General features: G+C 50.8%; 1 protein-coding gene across 1 annotated transcript in view; it reads left to right on the top strand.

Moving 5' to 3' along the window:
* The window catches only part of LOC131207283 (hemicentin-1), a 104,647-nt gene that overhangs the window by 74,107 nt on the left and 11,087 nt on the right, over positions 1-19,453 (top strand). The window contains exons 12-13 of the mRNA XM_058199895.1: positions 4,524-4,686; positions 8,516-8,737. Coding sequence (XP_058055878.1) covers positions 4,524-4,686; positions 8,516-8,737 — 385 coding nt within the window. The remainder of the gene's footprint in view (positions 1-4,523; positions 4,687-8,515; positions 8,738-19,453) is intronic.

Here is a 19,453-nt window from a genome sequence, read left to right as displayed (position 1 = left end):
GGTGCCTATTGATGGCTGGTCCTGTAGATGGCACAGGGTTTGGCAGCTGCCAGTTATGCCGTTTGTTGTTAAGCACCGTCCGCCCGCCCGGGAATGGTGAGCAAACACGGCGTGAGCACTGATTGCCGCCCGTGAGTGTGTTTTGGGTGGTCTAAGTGCATTTTAAATGCAACCCACCGAAGGACCTTGCAATTTAGATGCCATCAGCTACGCAAAGACCACGGAGGCCGTTGCGTAATCGACGAAAGTGTTTCTCCCTTTCTCACCAACCTCACATCAGAATGCTGACCAAAATAAAGACATTCCAAGAAACCGGCGTTATTCTTTTTACCGGAGAGCTCTGAATCGGACGATCAGCGATTAAGCTGTTGAATCTTTGTTTTGGGTTGATCGTGCCACATTTCGGTCCCGCGGCCCCGGAGCCCCGGGGCCCGGTTGGAAAACTTTATTACACCATAAAGCGTTGAAAGCGTTTTAGCTTGTCAATCATGTGCACGTAACGACTTCTTTTATACATTCGCCAACGATAAACGCACGGCATGGCCCGGCCCGCGGGAACAAACTTCCCTTGAAAAAGAAGTTGTTTGAACCCTCGCAAATGGGAGAACTTTTGGGCACATTTTGATCGATATTAATTACTCTTTCAAATTGTCAGAAAAACAGCGGATTTCGGCACGCAACAAGCTCGTAAGCGCGGCCATCAGCGTGGCGGCCCTCGCTGGACTGTCGGTACTTCGATCAATCATAATTTTGCTAACTCCTTGCTAAGGAGCTCCTTCACGCGGTTCGAGAAGTTCGATCGATCCGGACCGTTTCCGGCCGGAGACGTCTCGAGAAGGTTCATCGGCCCAACCTCGCAGGGCAAAGGTCAGCCGGATCCGCGTGGCGCCACAAGTTGTTTCTTCGGGAACCCGCACCTCAAACCAACGTCAAAGGATGGAAATTTTTAGTCGTAGTTTCTATTCGGGATGTCCCAAAAACCCGGCAAACGAGCACCGCCGGGCCGAGCACACCGAAGTTTAATTTATTCCGAAGAGGAAACAAACAAACGCATTCTCAAACACTCTCGGTTCGCATGTCAGATTATTAACGGTGACCGTGTTCTTTTCCACCCGTCGGCCAAACGACGTCGGGCTGTGCCTTCAAATAAATGTCCTGTCAGACTCGTAAACGTCATGACACCAGGGCGGCCTCCCGGGCACCACCAGGGGGACCGTTTAGCAAAACAAATCGCCGTTCGCCGACGTCCGTCAGACGTCCGACAGCGCCCCGAGGAGCACGCTGCGTGCGGGTTTGACTTGTGGCCGACGTCAAGCCCCGGACTCGGAATATGAGTTTATAATTTCTGCCGGCACTTTGATTAATTATTGTTTATGAATATAAATGCCCGGCTAAACCGACGAACGGGCTCCGACTCAGCCGAGGCACGCCGGCGTTCGCGTGGGAAAATTTATTAATCAACTCGGACATTCGACAGCGCCGACAACAGGCTCAGGCGCGCGTGCCGCAACACCTTCACTGTCCCGGATGGGCAAACAAAATGGCCGTCTGGTGGGATCAACTCCGACGACTGTCCGATTGAGTACGAGGTTGGGTTTGTTGCACAACGCCCAGCACAATGGCACCGGTGCTTTAATTGAAAAATAATTTCCATTTGCCACCAGCCGGCCGAGCCAGTTTTCTATTATTCTTTCTTCGCTCCCACTTTGCTGGCCACCGGCCGGGCCGGGATTGGGCCCCTTATCGACTGTCCGGACAATCCGGGCTGTCGGTGTCGGTTGAGTTTGTTTGATTTACGCCGCACTACACCGCACACGGCTGAGGGGGCTGTTTGCCACGTTTTTTGTTTGCTCTTTTGCTCGCCCCAATGGTCTCGTGCACAGGGAAAAAGTGTGCTGAATTCAATTATCGTTTCCATAAATCACGTGTTCTACACTGGGACAGAGTTCCGGGCCCACCGCCACCCCGGAAGCCTGGGAGTGACGCACCGGGATGTTTGTAAAATTAAAACGAGATCAACCAGAGAACCGGTTGATGGAGGCGCCTGGTGGCGCATTATGTCGAACTGGCTGCGGCTTTCCGACGGTGAAGATTCGACGAGAGCCCACGCAGCCCACGACCGCCGACGACGGCGTTGTTTGTCGGACGATTAATATTCGCTTTCGATGCATCCATCGCGGTGTGCGGTGTACTCTCTTAATGCAATTAAGCCCGTTATTTATTATCGAGTCCCACGGCACCGGTTGAGCGATTGGGCCACAGGGATTTCTGTTACGCTGATTCCCGTCCGCGAGAACTGCTTTACAATTGTGTGCCACAATTTTCAATGCGGTTATTTTGAATTATTCCAATTAAATCTATTATGCGGTTCCGGGCAGGAAATGGGATTATGTTACAACGTAATTCGGTTGCGTTCGGTTCGCAACCCCGAGCGCATTCTGTCGGTGTCCGGTGACCTTTCTGACGGATAAGGCTTGGAAAGGGTTGACCGCGCATTGAGCGAGAAGTTCTTGGTTAAAAAAATATTTAATCAAAAACACCAACAAACGTTACCACACGTGTGTGACAGAATGTGACCACGCTCCTGCACCTGTAATATTTCCCAGCCGAGGCCACATGATTGTTGGTGATTTTTTTTTTGTTCCTTCCCAAGCACGAGCTGTGCCGTATTTAACGCGACGTGAAGTCGTCCTCGTATTTATTAAACCAATTGTTTATCTCCACGAGCGCACTTTTACATTGTGCAAACATTTGAGGAAAATTCTTGCGGATCCCTACTGACTAGCAGACCCGATCGACGTTAGACTGCCTTGACTTGAGCCTTTTTCAATTGATAACGATTTGACAATTGATAAAGGCACGGGTATTTAAGGGAGTGGCAAAAAAATTCGAGCTGATTCGAGTGCCTTCTTCGAACTGAATCTTGCTAGTCTTGGAACTCTTACTGGTTAACTCCAATGGTAGCGAATACACGTAAAGCTTGGCCCACACGAAACGTAAAAGACAGCGGAAAATTATTTTGTAATGTCAAATCCTTTACGCTTTGTCAAAAAGTTTATACGTCCGCGAAGACGTAGAACCAAGCGTAAAACCGAGGGTAAACACTGTTTGCAAACGGTTTGTTTACAAACATAGGATCTTATTTGTGTTGTTTTATGAATTTAAACTATAAATTTATTAAAAAATTTAAAAAATTATTCAGAAATCAACTTACCTCTTCGATTTCTATTTTCTCGGGTCAAAGACACGAATGTCAACACGTTTGACATTTCGGTCTAGACTTTTTTATATTTTAAGCCTGCCACACGAAGCGTAAAGGATTTGGCATTATATTTTCCTTTTACGCTAGGTTTTGCGCTTCGTGTGGCCCTAGCATAACACTATCCAAATTCGAGAATGTTTTTGTAATCCTTTATTGTGTTCGAAAGAATTTTTTTATTAGAACATAAAAAGATTAACCAGTTCGGTTCGGTCGTTGTGGTGGCTGGTACATTGCCACACAGAAGACAGAAAATTATTATCACACTTCTTTTCAAGTCATATGCCTCCAATCAAAAATGCGGATGAGAATCTTCACGAACACTTCTTGGTAGAATATTGTTGCAGTTGCTCCATTCCGAAAAAAATTTAAAATCAGAACTTAGAAAAGCAACATTGTACCGTTGCATTTTGAAGCGGATATTTTACAGGCTACGAACACACAGTGCGTGCGTACCGCAAAGCCACCGTCGTGTTCCTGGCCCGGCAAAAGCCACTTCGCTGCCTGCCATTTACTGTGCCCGTTGCCGGTGTTTGAACAGCTTGTTGCAGACCGGTGCAATGTTTACCGACCGGCGTACCCCGGTGCCCGATGGCGTTCTGGTCCAGATCAGAGCATTACCAGCAGCGCCGCTCGTCCATTTGTGTCTGCTGAGCACAGAGCACAAATATTTTTCATTGCCCAACCCAGCAGTGGTCTTCGGCTGCACTTCGCTGCACCAAAGTCCAGACCAGGGGGCATCACCATTTGGTGGAACAATAAGTCAAACACGGTGGTCCGGGACGGCGAAATGGCAAACACGGCGTGCAACCGTGTGATGCGGTGGCCCAGGCTGTTGTTGCACTTTCCTTGGCCGTCCTCGGCAAACCAACAATGGCGCGGGAGGGTCTCATCAAAACGAGGCCCATGCCCAGCAGTTGATAATGTTTTCACATTCCCCGAGCAGCCCATGAAGTCGGAGTGGTCCCCGGAATCCGGGTCCATAAACAGTGCCTCCTCGAAACAACAACATCGCAGCGTGTTGTTATCTGACCCACACGCGTCGTTTCGTCAGAATTATCTCATCTCCACCGTGCCCCCCACCCGTTGGGTCAACAGAAATATGCTGTGAGTGGCCGATCGTCAGCATAAACGAAGCGCGTACAAACCACATATTTATTATTACGTTATCCTGCATACGCTCCGAGTGCCATGATACTAAATGCCTTCTGTCTCTCTCTCTCTCGGCCTCTCTTTTCACCTGAATGGACGATCCACCCGGCAGGAGCTGGACTACGGTACGATCATGTGCTGGGCGGACAACGTGGTCGGGCAGCAGAAGGAACCGTGCGTCTTTCATCTGATAGCCGCCGGCAAACCGGAGATGCCGTACAACTGTTCCCTCGCCAACCAGACGTCCGAGTCGCTCGAGGTCGACTGTGCCGAAGGTAATTATTCCGCCATCATTTGTTTATCTCGCAAGCCGCCGGACTTCCCGTTTCCCACGGTAATGTGAAATTAAACTGCAGAAATTCCATCGGCTATTCGATCGGAACTCCGGCCGGCAATTTCCATTTCCCGCAAACATTATTGGACGACGACGACAACGACGACGGTCGATAAACATAATCTTTGATGTTATACGCATTGGTTGCCATCTTCATTTCCTGTTGACATGAGTTTTATTGATCCAACGTGGGCCCGTTGGCCATGGCTTGTCGTCGTCGATAACGGCTACGCCGGAGATGTGGTAATATTTTACACCAAAATTCCTCAATTTGGCCCACCGCCGGAAGCATTGCTTGAATGACAATTATTATCGCTTCGGTACGTCACACCGCACATATCAGGCCCCGGTACCTGTTGCGTGGAGTCCCTCCGGCGTTCTGGATCGGAACGCAACTCGTAATCTAATAAATTCATTCCCTCTTCGCGCACCTATCGCGCGCCAGGAAACTGTTTCCGATTGGAGTATAATTACCGCTTTACGTTTTGCCCACATCACATCATTAGCGGCCGGACTGCGAAGGAGTCCCAGAGTTTCGTCGCGCGAAGGTCAAAAGTCGTTTCGGTCCGGAGTCACCTTAGAAAAAGGACGCCTGCTCCCGGAGCTGGACACCCAACATCAGCACGCTCCGCGAAGCACAACCAAAAGGGGTGTGCCACCGCGTTTGAACTTGTACGGCGCGCCCGACTATGCTCCATGCCGAGCGCTTCAAGGTCGTGAGGGAAATTAACTTCAATCAATAGTGCGGTCTCTAGGTACGGTCCGGTCCTCCGGTCCGTACACACCCTCTGGGGTGCCTTGCCTCGAGCTGGGCAAGGACACAGAAAACGTCCGCAAAAAAAAACGGCTCAACACACGCGACACTCGAGGAGCACGTGATCCGGCTCCCGTGGAGTGGTTCGCCTTTCGGGGGGATAAGCGCCATGTTCGGGTAGCCTCGGTCACTCTCGGTCGTCTCGGACTGCTTCCAGTTCGTTGGTCCTGAGCTGGTAATTTACGCGACATGCCGCGTCCACGGTCATTGCGGAATGCCATCACTACCGAAAGGGTGGCAATAGAAATTACAATCGTTGCTTTCGTTCACCCTCGGACCGGGATAAGGGACCTACGGCACGCAGGTTCCAGTCGTACCGAGGGGCCCGTCGTAATGGCGCACTTCCATCATTAGCATGCTCGCTGCCGGTGGCATGAAATTAGATTTTTGCCTGTACGACACCGATCGATACAGCCGAGCCGAAAGGGCCGAGCCAGGATGTGGCCCGAGCGCGGTCTCTTAACTGTGACCCTCGGAATGGGTGAGTCACACGGGTGGCACCATCCATCACACGGAAAGTCGATACCCAACGACATTGGCCGCTCCAGCCGCCTGTAGTCTGTGAAAAATACACAGTAAAACCACAGGGGATGGCCTTCCCAACGGGCGAAAGGGTTAGCCATCGGCACCAGCCCCCTTTTCTGGGAGGAAGAGGTCCCAGACTCCTGTGGCAGTTAATGGTGCAATAAAACGTCGACCCGGCCCGGTGGTTGGGCCACGAAAAGGGCCATCCTGGTTCATTTATTTATTTGACTTTTTCCTCGGCCCTCTGTTCCATACCTCCGGCCCAGTGTCAGGACACCATATTACCGTCGCAGTAATTGAGTTTCCGGTCAATATGTTGGCCAAAAATGTCAACGACCCAGGCTGCTGGTTATTATCATTTATCTTGCTTTAGGTTGATCAATGGCCACCAGAGTGTCCAGCGAGAGTTATGGGACGGGGAGAAGAAGTTCCAAAACACGACCCGACCCCGTGTCACGTGTTGGTTGGCCAGCCTTTGTGTTTGCCATTTAGATAGTTATGTCCTGTTTGGTTTGATTTGAATTAAGTGCCGTTTCGAGCAGTTTCGAGCATGGACTGTGAAAGGCACACTGCTTCCCTTCTGAAGAAACCAATTTTGCACGCTTCGTCGACACTCGTCGAGCTTCTCATTAAGTTTCTCATTAAACCAGGAACAACATCCCAAAACGAGCAACCGTTTGTTTCACCTTTATCAACAAACCGAGCCACTGCAGCCTTTCGCGACTCATTGCTCGGTAAATTAAATTCCCACGTTTCCTTATCTGCTTCCTTGGGGCCGTCAGCCGGTGCGAGTGCTGCACTTGCAGGTGTGCACCCCCTCTCGATTGCACTCCCCGCACCCCTCGACCCGACATCACTTCCGTTCTGGGGTTTTTGGCGTTTCTCCCGGCACACAAAAAGGAGCACGATCGAAATATGGTCTCCGTCTGACTAGAAAGACCAGCTCCAGCTGAGACCCCCAGGAAGGCTGTAAGCGAGCTGAACGAAGGAAGCCCCATGGGGAGCCCCCCTTGCCTTCCCCCAGTACTCAGAAAAACCTCAGCACCGCAACCCCAAAGCTCGATCCCCCCAAAAACCCACCACCAAGACACGAAGATGGGCCCTAACCTCAAACAGGTAAATTATGGCGGCACATCATTAAAGTAGTAAAGTTCTTGCCACCTTACCCCAGTTCTTGGTCTGTTTGGTTGGTGCGCTGAACTTTGCCCCACCAACATTGTCCCCGCCCAGGGCACCGCCGGCCTATCCCTGGGCCGGATGCACCTGAAACTCTCCAAGCACTCCAAGAAGCTTGATATTTGTCTTCCACCTGCTTGCCACACAAACGGGAGCACCACCGCACGGAAGGTGCACTCCTGGAGCTTATCAAAAGTTCCCTCCCGAAGAGCCAAAACGAACGAGCAGTACGAGAATTCCTTCGGGCAGGGCGTATGTCCCGTTCGGGCGCATCGCATCCCGTGACAGTTTTAATTTACTGTAAAGTCATCGAATTACCACAACCACCAACCCGACCACATCTTGAGGTGCCGTGCCACTTGGTACCGCTGCCTGTCTCTGCCTTTCAGGAGTTCGAACTTGCAACTTTGAAGGGCCGTGCCTCTTACCGCCACGCTAATGGGAAGTTATTTCTGCCCGTTAAAACCACTTCAAAGTTTTTGGAAAACGTGCACCAGCCGTGGGCCCTTTAAGCAACAAACTAAACCGAAATCGACCCAAGAACGGGGGGGGCAGAACAATTTGCCGATCCTTTTAGTATGTATCAATTAAACCAACTGTCATTGTATCGTATAACAGGCATCATCATATTGTAACACAAAGTGTTGCACCATTTCAATTATCCCCCCGGGTGGGGCGGGCGGCACAACATAGTGGCACAATCGGATTCGACCGGTAATCCTAGACCGGGATTCCGGCGAGTCTGCGTTCCGCCAGCTGTCACCCTTCCGAAGGGGCACAAAAAAGTTTATCACCGACCCCGTGGCCGGAAGTACGAACCCCGAAGTACGAACTGAAACTGCACCCAACTGCGACAAAAAGCGTTTGCACAAGCGTTTTGTTTCGGTTCGGTGGGGTTTTTTTTGTTTTTGCTTCACAGATATGTTGCAGCTCTAGCCAAAATGACAGTTGGCATCAACACAGAGCAAAACCCGGGCGGAGCAGCAGGCGGTTTTATGTTTGCAGCGCTTACTTGACCGCAGCTATCGACCGGAGCGCGCTAGGATATCCTATTTCACAGCCAAACCACACAGTTCACCATGGAAACCGCACACACTGGGGCGCACGTGTGGTGTCACGTGGATTATTATGCAATCAAATGGAGAGCAAAGCTCCGGCTTAAGATACTAAACAACTGCTGGGTGCTACACTAATTTCCGGGGTCCGGCTATAAAAACTAAACATTTGCGCTGTTTCTCTCTCTCTCTCGCTCCAGGATTCGATGGCGGTCAGCGGCAGTGGTTCGTGATGGAGATCTACGACCAGCAGACGCACGCGCTGCTCGCGAACGTGTCCTCCAAAATCCCGATCTTCACGGTGAACGGGCTCGACGCGGGGCTGCTGCTGAAAATCGTCATCTACGCCACGAACATGCGGGGCCGCAGCGAACCGATCCTGCTGCAGGCGTACACGCTGAAGGCCGCCGAAAAGCAGACAGGTAAGATGTGCAGGGACACCGTGGTCGACAATTTGGCCACGGGGTCGTGATTGGATCGCGTGCGGTGCTGCCCCGTCGCTTCGCATTACATCATCCGCCGTCGTCACCGGCGACAATGAACATACACCATTAATTATGCAACGCGCGGTGCACTTTCCGAGCGGATCGTCGGTCGGCCACCAAATCGTAAGCGACTTGTGTCCTCCCATTAGGCTTGAGTTCATCAGTTCGCACACACCGCAAACCCGTGACCGACGGGTTTTTCGGTCAGACCCGCATATAAAGGGGGCGCCACCGGAGCGAAGCGAATTGCGCGATAACAATATCTGACAGCTCCACAAAACTAACTCCCGGGGCTTCCCGGAGCGTATCAGACTGGGAGTCGGTAGCGCAAACTCGTTGTCCTCGACCGACCAACCTGCGAGTGTGACGTGCATAATTTATGCCGCCAGCAGCTTTAAGCCACGTCCACCCGGGTGGGGTCGGGTGGGGGGCCGGGTGGGGTGAAGATGGTTCGCGGTTGTTTCCCGTTGTTTACACGACGTGACACAAGCGATACGGGGCATGTGGGGGCCCAGACTGACTGACAGACCAGGACCAGGGCAGAGTCCTGCAGCTTAAACTCATTTTCAAATCTAATTATCTTAAGCGGCACAGATGTCATTTGGAATTGTGCTTTGCTCGTTACTCGAGCCGGAGCGGAGCTGCAGCCCCCGTGGCCAGTTGAAGCCCCGTGGTGAAGCTCTGGATTCGGCTCGACCTGGACGCTGCGCAAATCAAAACCACGCTGCCTAGAAGACGCGCGGCTAGTATTGGAAAGGACGCCGTAATGAAATCATACCTTCCGCTGTGGTTCCCCGAGGATACCTGCCAGCTAGCTCCGGGCCAACTCTTGGCCATCTTTTCCGACGGAGTCCGCGAGCAGCCACCGCGTGGTCGGAGATCTAAATGGCTTGGGCGGACACACAGCTCGTTAACACTTCTGTAACTTCTCCGTGTTCGGATAGCCATCACGTGTGGAAAAGAAATTAAAGTGCCGAGAAGACCGAGGCCGGAGTGGCTGAACGGCTCCCCCCTAGGAGGGGTTACGGTTGATGGGTTGAGCTGTACTCGCCCGAGGCGAACCCCTCAAAGCGGGATCGGGAGCCGGTAAAAAGCTGTTTAATCTTAATTAATACCATTATATTGCATTAGATTTAATCCGGGGGGAGTTTAAAAAGGTATAAATTCTGAGCTGTTATGAAGTTTGCTTTCCCACCCGGCGCTGCGGACGATCTCGGGCTGTGGAGTTTCCCCGGGCTGGCCACGAGTCCACTAATCCAACAAGTGCAGTTCCCAGTGGAGAGTGATTCTGGGATACTCGGCTCGGCTCGGACTATCTATCTCGTTACAACGATTGGTTTGACAACAATTGCTGAGTAAGGGCTTACCGGATTGGTGGAGGATCCGCGCACGGTGCTTTGGCCAGCGAAATCCCAGCGATGGCACGGAATCACACCCTTAGGAGCAAATTTGAAGAAGAAGGTTTCAGCATGTTGGGCTGCTTTTTCAATGAAGCTCTATCGTTTCCCTTCCAGCTGCTACGGTCAACTCTTTTAGAAACCGAACGGCAAGACGGCAAGTTATAAGTGTGAACTCTGGGTTTTCATCCTGAATGATTTTCAGTCGCCTATCATTTTATTTACTCACTCGAATCCGTTTGTCACACTCATTCTGAAAGGCAGACCATCAACACTGTAAGGGATTTGGCTGTCAAAATTTCACTGGCTTGGTCCAAAATGGTTCCATTTAAATGGTCACAGCTTGTCTCAAAACGCTTGTTTTATTATTGCGATCAGCAAGGTTTAGAGTGTTGGCGACAAGAATCCATTCGCAGCGAACAGATTGCAACTAACATCACGCCCATCAATCGGGAACATACCTAACTGAGACACCTTCTAATGCAAACCCTAGGGAGTTGACGGACGAGAACGACTTTGTAACAACTGATCTCATCATCGAATAATTTAAAATGATTGAACGGCCACAACGAAATCCGGTCAAATGTCACCTTAAGCGCATCGCTTTCTGTCACCAGTTTTTACTGCGTAAATGGTGCGGAACATGGTGCTACTTAAAAGCTCAAGCTTCCGCAATGAAATCCGCTACCAAACGACCCGATTACGGACCCCGCTAGCGATGCCCATAATCAACGACCCGTTTATACGCTATTCATCGCATCGCGTTTGATGATTCGCACTTTGATTAGTTTTATTAAAATTCCACTCCGGGATCGAGCGCATAATACGTCACAACACATTCCATCAACTCCCATCCTGCCGGCCGAAATGGGTGAGTTATGCCCACCGTGAACCGAAAGTTATGAGCGGCCGCAACGTAATGAGCGGAAAATAGCTAAAATCCCCCCCGGTTGGGGTGCGTAGCCAGCCTTAACCAGCCAATTTATGGTTTTACGAGGACACCAAATTAAACACTAAAAAATAGAATCGCTTCGGACGTATCAATCGACAACAATTTAAAGCGGCAAACAAAATGCATCCCGCTCCCTGGGAACTCCCTTCGATGGCGGGATTGGCGCATTGTGCAAACCACCCGCTTTGGTCGGTTGCATAAATTAACTTCAACTCGATCGGGGAGGGAAAAAAAACATCAATGGAAAAAGCCACAAAACAATAGCATCACCCTGGTCGGGAACCTGGTGACGCATTGGAGCATCGAGCCATCGAACTGACATCGATTCGCATTACTCTGCCGATATGTTCCGGAGTCCGCAGCCTGGCGCACCGGTATCGGATTGGTTCGGGCCGGTAAAAACGCCCCACAAAGCTAAAGCCAACCCGTGAAACAACATTGCAAACCGCCGGGACCGCAGTCCCGGTTACGAGGTCCGGCCCGTAATTCAAAGTATTAACATTTCAAACGGCTTGACATAATACCTCATTAACCGTCGTCGTAGTTCTCGTCGTCACCGTCGGTCGGGGCGGTGCAAAAAGCGGGCCACAGCCACGGGCTAAAACAACTGCCCCGCCGGAAGTGGACCTCAATCGCATACGCGTGGAATATGGAATATGGCCGGTGGGATCGACATCATCAAAATTATCACATCCACTCTGTCGCGCTTAATGCGCAACGGCCGACGCACTCTAAACCAACGCCAACCCAGACGTGGCTCAGCCACAATCACGGCCCACTACCCAACCCGAAGCCCGAGAGCTAATCAAATAAACGGATAATTATAATTCGCACAAATATGTGCACAGTTCGCGGCGAGCGCAGCCCAAATCCCACAATGAAGTGGCTCATTGTGGCTATCGATATCGAGCAATCCACCTCGATGGGACTTAAACGCGCCATAAGCCTCCGGCTCCGAGGGTGCTCCGACCGAACCTGGGTGGGTTCCGGGCCCACCAGTGGCCAGTGGCCGACGAGAGATGAAATATTTGAATAAACCCAATCGAATTATTTATTATTAGCTGGCGTGATTAATTATTCAACTTTTTTGGGCGCCACAGAGGGCACAAAAAACTCGGCGAGTCCTGCGTGTGGCCGCCACCGGTGGCCAATGCCCAATTGAATGTACGCAACATGACATCCTGTTAACCAAGCGCGCTGAACCAAAGTGTGCCCAATTTTTATGTTTAATCAATGCACCTTCCGCGAGTTGAACCCTGGGCTGGGTTCGCAACCTTCACTTCCATTCGCATGAAACCCACAGAAACTGGCCCCCCGTTTTGGGTGGGATTGACCGATCGTAGCGTAAATTAATGTGTTACCCGCCGGGAACGCGGGGTTGGCCAATAAATAATCGGCACAATGTCTCGGTGCCGGCCAAACGGTCCTTTGGCACGAAACGCACGGTTCAGTGGCGTGGAAAAATTCGCTCATTTTTCGTGTGCCACGCGGCTAGAAGGAGTGTTCGTAAAATATCAGCAACCTAACTAACATCGATACACGACGACAACCGGGGTCGTGTGCGGTGCCCCGGCGTTCCCACGGGAATCGGGTGGAACTTATTGGCCGATTCATCCGATTACTACGCTGCGATGCGATGCACCACGGTCACGAGGAGGAAAGTTGCGCCAACGAACGGTGCAGATGGCGATAAAATGGCCGACCCGAAGCCGGCGCTGGCAGCGGACAAATCGCACCCGATTGAAGTGCTTATGATTTAATAATAGAGATTAATAAATTTATTGTCAATCGCAAGTCGTCCGGGGACGTTGCCGTTGTTGGCCGCGCGCCGAGGATTTGAATCCTGTTCCGACCAGTTGTTGATGCACGAGATTGTTGTCCAGCTCCTGGCAACGGAATTCCACAAGCCGGAAAAGCCTGAAAGGGAGTGGAAAAATGGTTCACAAAACGTTAGCAAAAGTGTGGGACGTATCCCGGGGCGTACGATCAGCACCGACCTGACCAGTGACCCCCATGTTTAATATTTCCAGTGAGGGTTGAACTTATATTTACGCTACATACTTTGGGTAATTGTTCGAAAATACGACGCTGCCATCTCCAGACATGATGTAACTATTTATTTAGCAATTATTACTCAAGCGAGACGGATGACCTACGGACGAGCCACATAATTGACGATTAAAATCACGTTGTAAATTAATTTGCAAACCTCTGCCGAACCAAAGTTTACCAGTAGTTGTTTCATATAAATCAGAAACAACTTCTGGACAACGGGCACAAACGAAAATTTCTGCAGCGCACTCGAAACTGTTGGAGTTCAACAAGTAAAAAAGGGCGGCCGGTAAATCACCATTTTTCTTTCTCACAAAATATCCCAAAAATTGTTCCCTTTTCCCTGAATTGCAACAGAAAAAAAACCCAAACAAAATGGAGCTATTTTTATGTGATTGAAATCGAACCACCATTCTCTCCGCGGCCGGAAGAAAGGGCGAAAGCAACGGAAACGGCACCGTAAGCCGCTGCCGCGTGGGCATAAAATTTATATTCAGTGTCGCGCTGAATTAGGTGCAAATTTAGTGGACTATTTTTTAATGGGCCGACCGTTTTTCTGCACCATTCGGCAGCGCGTCCGTCGGTTTTAAAATATCGCCATTTTCCGGGCGCCAAACTAAATAAAACCCCACTGGCGTGGACCGATTTTTATGCAAACCCGAAATTGACAATACACGAGTATGTATGGCGGGGTGGCGTTTCGGTGGCAAGAAAAACGGGAAAACCCGGCAACAACTCAGATGACACGCGTCCGATGGCGTAGAGCCGCGCCACCAACAAAAAGCAATGTCCCACCATAAAACGCACAGTGGGAAACCGAACGATAAAACGACAAACGGATAACGAGCCGTTATTGGGGAAGTTAAAATTTTATTTCATTTGTCTTTTTGCGTGTGCGCGCCTCGCTCAAGGCGCTCCTGGGCACACCAATCGAATCGGGGACGGGTGAGCCGCATTCCATTCGAACCGAATGACCGGTGGAAAACGGGATGCCAATCAATTTCCCGGGAGCCCAGGAGTTGTCAAAATGATTTGCTCGGTTTTCGGTTTGTGTATCATTTGCTCGGTGCCCCAAGATAGATCCTCCCGACGACGACGATGATGATGGCGATGGCGATGGCGATGGCGATGATGATGATGATGATGATGATACGCTAATGGTGCGCGAAGCGGCCGACGTGCGGATTCTGAATCGAACGAACTTTCGACACTTTCACCGGTGCGAGCATAAAATATTCCCACGCCCTGCGCGGCCCGGCCCCGCACTGTCCCTGACGCGCTTGGATGCTGATTTTGCTTTAGCCTTTATTTTATTATTGGCCCCGAGATTTTCCACGCCAAACGCTGCTTCCCCCCGCTTTTCTTTCCCGGCCGGAAATGGGACGTGGCGTTGAAGATTCTATTATATTATGCTCTCGCTCGCTCGCTCGGCTCCCGGGGCATTATTAGCTTTTATAGTCTTACAAATGTGCAAATGTGTATTTTTATGTTTACGAGTGGAGTAATTTATTTTTACGATCACGCCTTTTTGCCGACGCTCCTTCCTAGCCCGTCGTGACCTATCTTCGGCGGCGATGGGAAACATTGGGGATGGAATGCGATGCGTCTCTATTTCGGGGTTTCAGCGAGCCGCGGGCCCGACCGAATTGAGCAGAACGGCCCATCAAGGGCCGCAACGGGCTGAAAAGCCAGCGGCCCACGAAAGGGTCATCCTGGGCGGAGGGCATAAGTTGGCATAAAAATCTGGACAATCAACCGGACGCGCCACGCTCAAACGGCATCTCGCAATCCGCGGGCGAACCGTGGGCAAAGCGAACAAAATCGACCCCGGAAGTGCCAGGAAGGAGACCAGCGTAATGGTGCTTTATGTCTTGCCATTTAGCCTACGATACTACTAATGACATAATTGCCACCGCGAGGAACTGCTTTCATCTGCGTTTTTTTTTTCTGTTGTTTTTGGAGTGCGCCACTCCCGTTAACCAGAGAAAACTTTCAGCCACTCAAAACATTGTCGTCATGCGCCACGTGTGCTCTCCACGTGGTGGCTTAAAAGCTAATTGGCACAGCGAGTGAGTGCGTTTATTATTTAATGCAGTCGAGCGGAAAATTTAATCCATATGCGAGGCGTAATTAATTAACTTATTCCTCGTAAGCTAATGAAGTTATTATGGGGCCCTTTGCATTAACCGGCCTGATCCGGCTCTGTTTACTGGGCTTATCGGTGCCGATGGTGCGATGCGACTGCGACTCTTAGAAGCCCAATTTTCATCATTTTCACTTCATATCGAGTTAAGTAGCAATGAAATTGTTTACTCTTTCGAGCATCTGCAGCGAGCCCTTCGTTTGTTAGTAATTGGGTAACACACTGAGCTGATGCTGGGTCTCGACCAGTAGTGCGAAACGGCACGAAAATGGCGGCCAATTTATGGTACCCGCAACAACAAGCCCATAACCCACGCGGCCGGCCGCGCAACGACCTCATCAACATCGCGACAACCTCCCGGAAAATTGGGAAAGAATGGTGCGAAAAAGGAGAACACGGCGGACGACTGGCCCGTGCGTGCGTCAGGTAATCGAATAAAATTCTAATTTATCGCCCAAACCAACCAGGCTGCTCCACCGAGAGCGGTTGCCGCGTGAGAAGCGTGCGAAACAAGCCCAACTCGGCCACAGGCCATCAACTCTGGACGCTGAGGGGTCATTCCATCTGCGCCCGGAGTACGGAGCAGCGCCACGCAGGTTGGCCACCCGATGATGAATATTCATTGTGCGCGGGAGAAAAATTATGACTATCGATGATTACGTGCGACGAAAATGGGACGAACCCCGACGGGCCGAAGGTTCACCCGTGAGTGGCCGCAATCGGTTTAAACTGTTCGACGTAACGTACGTTCGTTCGTAGTTTTTGCCGTCGACTTTTCGGTCGTTTGTCGGTCAATTTGGTAGCCCGTTCCCGCCCAGTGGATGCATGTTTTCGGAACCGATTTTCCGACCGCGATAGAGCACTTCTGAAACCGGGCGATATTCTCACAACAATCAAACAGCATTTAGCGGTGATTGGCAGATAAATTTGAGCCCCTCAAATGAAGGAGGGCTCCACAAGGTACGATAAACCGCCTCGAAGGTCAAGCTTTCAATTAACTTGCCAGCTTGCGAGTCTGGCATACTCCCATCGCGGTATGGTGCTCGAGTGCTCGAAACTTGAGTCCAGAGTTATAAGCCGCTCACCTCACCGCCCGAGCGCCGGAAACACGCACCCACCCAAACAAAGCTCCCAATTTCAAAGCATTCGTTGTGCTGTGCTGGTAAACAAGCACCAATTATGCGCCTGGTGGAAGCCCACCCTACGCGGCGGCCTGAGCTTCCCTCTTTCGTTCGGAAAATATTTACTGTAATTTATCTGCCCCAAACCCGACCGATTCCTCCTGTGTCCTGCGTCCGAAGGTAACCTTTTCACTTCGGGTCGAGTTTACGAGGGGGCCGCTCAACGCTGAAGTATTATAATTACTTTGCACATAAACAGCAATAAATCATGCATCTAATGTTCATTGCAGTTTCATTCCCAATCGGATCAACTCCCGGCCCTCGGCCACCGGGACGTGCCTGGGCATCGGACCCGGTCGTTCACGCTATGTGTGTGCCAAAGAGATGATTTCGGAACTATGCACCTATATGGTGGGGTGGAGGGAAAATCTTTGGAAAATCCACTCCGCCGGCAAGCAAGTGCCTAAAACAGAAGCTTAATCACTGTTACGACTGTTTGCTGCCGGTGCCGAAAATGGGAGCTTACACAGCGATCGTGCTTTATCCGTGCCGGTCCCGGCTTCCCGGGCGGCGGCGCCTATGTTGTTTGTACCTCGTTATGCACCGTGGCCCGCTCGATAAGTGTGTAGAAGGAAAGTGCTGACTGTCCCTGGAGTGCATGCGAGTGTGATCATGTTGATTAATAAATTACCACCCGACCACCGCACCGTAAAATCCTTGCCAGTCTGTGAACCTTGACCCCTGTGGGAGCAAGTGGAGCCCCCGAGTTCGAAGCTCACTCCTTAATAACACCATTTTTAATGATTCGAGGTGCCGTCGCGTGAAGGAACCTGTTGCAAGACACGTTGCCACCAATCATTGCCAACGGGAGGCTTCATTCGACGGTCCATTATTTCGCTCGACCACTCGACCCCAAGACAGACATCCCGATTACGTAGCCTGCCCGTCTACAAGTATCCCCAGTTCCTAGCCACCATCGGAGCCGTATGTGTTTGCACACTTTCTAAATCTATCTAGCAAATATTTGAATTTATGACTGAATCCTTCGGCTCCGAGCCGGTGCCGATGACGTGCAACCAGCCAGGATTCAAATAAGTGTACGGTGGACTCTTGAAACGGTGCGCTTGAGGAACCTCCTGTACCAACAAAAGACTTGCCCAACTGGGCTACCGTTTCGTAACCGAAAGGTAAACAATATTCTTCGATGAGACATAAGGCCCTTTGGGGAGCTGGTTCACGTGTTGTGCTGGGCAGCATAAAATATAAAATCTCGGCCCCGGCACATCCTCGTTTATCAAAGCGACCAGCCCTGCCTCGCATGTCTCGAATCCTTTGTTCCCGAAACCACACCGGAAGGATGGACCGGATGGAGAGGCACTTTACGGCGGGCGCAAATGAACATTGTGTCTGCAATGATGTGGTGAACGGTACATAACCATTCCGTTCCCGCACCAACACCTACCCACCCACCATCGGAGGTAATGGAAGGAAAACTTTGGCAAACTTGAGATAAACCCCTGGGCGGCCCCTGGCATCGTCGAACCCCGGCAGCCTGGAGTGCAGTGGAATGGAAAAAAACATCCTCACAGCCGGGCCGCACAATGGCTCAATTGTTGCAATGAATTTGTCGTTGGGACCCGGACCCCCACACCCGGCCCGGAGTGGTGTATTGTTTCATCGCACCGACCGGTGTCCACCTTAGCCCAGTTACACCGAACGCAGCGTGTTGCATGTGCCTGTTCGATTGCAAACTCGGTTCGATCGACCGAAGAGAACCATCGACGACGAGGATCCCCAGATTAGAGATTTTAATTCGATTTGAGCCATATTTTCTCCGTCGTTGAGCGTCCCCGTCGGGAGGACCTACATATCTGCCGGGCGGCTGCCTAGTGTCCGATAATCCTAATCGGATCGCCGGGCAACTTTATTGAGCCGTATTGAGCAAAAGTTCGCATGGTCGTCCGGAGCAGAAAGTTTTACATTGGCTCGGCAGATTTCGTCGGCAAAAATCGTTTCATTTTATTTCCAAATCCAATCCATGTCAAAACAAGTTTACTGAAGTTGAATTTAATAAAGAACTAAAGTTTCGCTTCGGAAGCGTACCCAACATGCAAAAGGCTTCACCACCGATCACCAAGCTCTCCACGAAATGGTTGAAAGCGTTCGTCGACAGCACAGGGCACCGACGGGTGGCCGTGCATCAGACCGACCCATCATTTAGGGCAGCCATTCGAAATCTCATCATCCACGCAAGCTGTCAGCGGCGGCCCTTCAGATCGAGCGGCCACATACATGGCAGCAGACAGGAGCTGATCTTCTGGCGTTTTCGTTTTTTACGACGACGTAAAATGCACACAAATTGTATGTAATGCCGATAAATCTTGCCCCACTGATTGATTTATTGGCGATTCCCGTACACACGCTCGGATGGAGTGGTTCCGGACCGGGAACGGAACATGCTGCAGTCTTTTTTGTATACGGAAAGGCTCAATAGGGCGTTCAGTCACTGGGCGCTGGCAGTGGGCTCTGGAAATGTGTCCCTCGGATCGTTTGCATTTTCCGAAACATATCGTATTTAAGTTAACTCTAGCCGGAGGGCAAATTCGAACGCATTCATTTTGATGATGGCCGCGCTTCTTATTACCGGTTAGTTATCATAAACATTGGGCTCGCATTTTAGATGAACATACACTTTAAACGATTTCTCCGATGCAAGTTTAAAGCCCACACATTACTCAACAAGCGGCCCAACAAGGTGGACAACGCACAATTATTCCACTCAATTAATGCCTCATAATAAATTTTCCGATCGCCAATCAGGGGGCCGTGACAAAAAGTGGCTCCTATTTTGCAGCACTGCTTTGCCGCCAACACCGTTTCTGGACATCGAACCACGAAAGATACCAAACCGATGTGCCGATCGTCCCGAAAAAAAACACGGTGAAGAGCCCCAACTTGGGGATTCTATTTTCTGAAATAAAACTCGTA

The sequence above is a fragment of the Anopheles bellator genome, chromosome 2 (genome assembly GCF_943735745.2).
Source record: "Anopheles bellator chromosome 2, idAnoBellAS_SP24_06.2, whole genome shotgun sequence".
Classification (NCBI taxonomy): domain Eukaryota; kingdom Metazoa; phylum Arthropoda; class Insecta; order Diptera; family Culicidae; genus Anopheles; species Anopheles bellator.
This window is presented reverse-complemented; position numbering and strand designations above follow the sequence as displayed.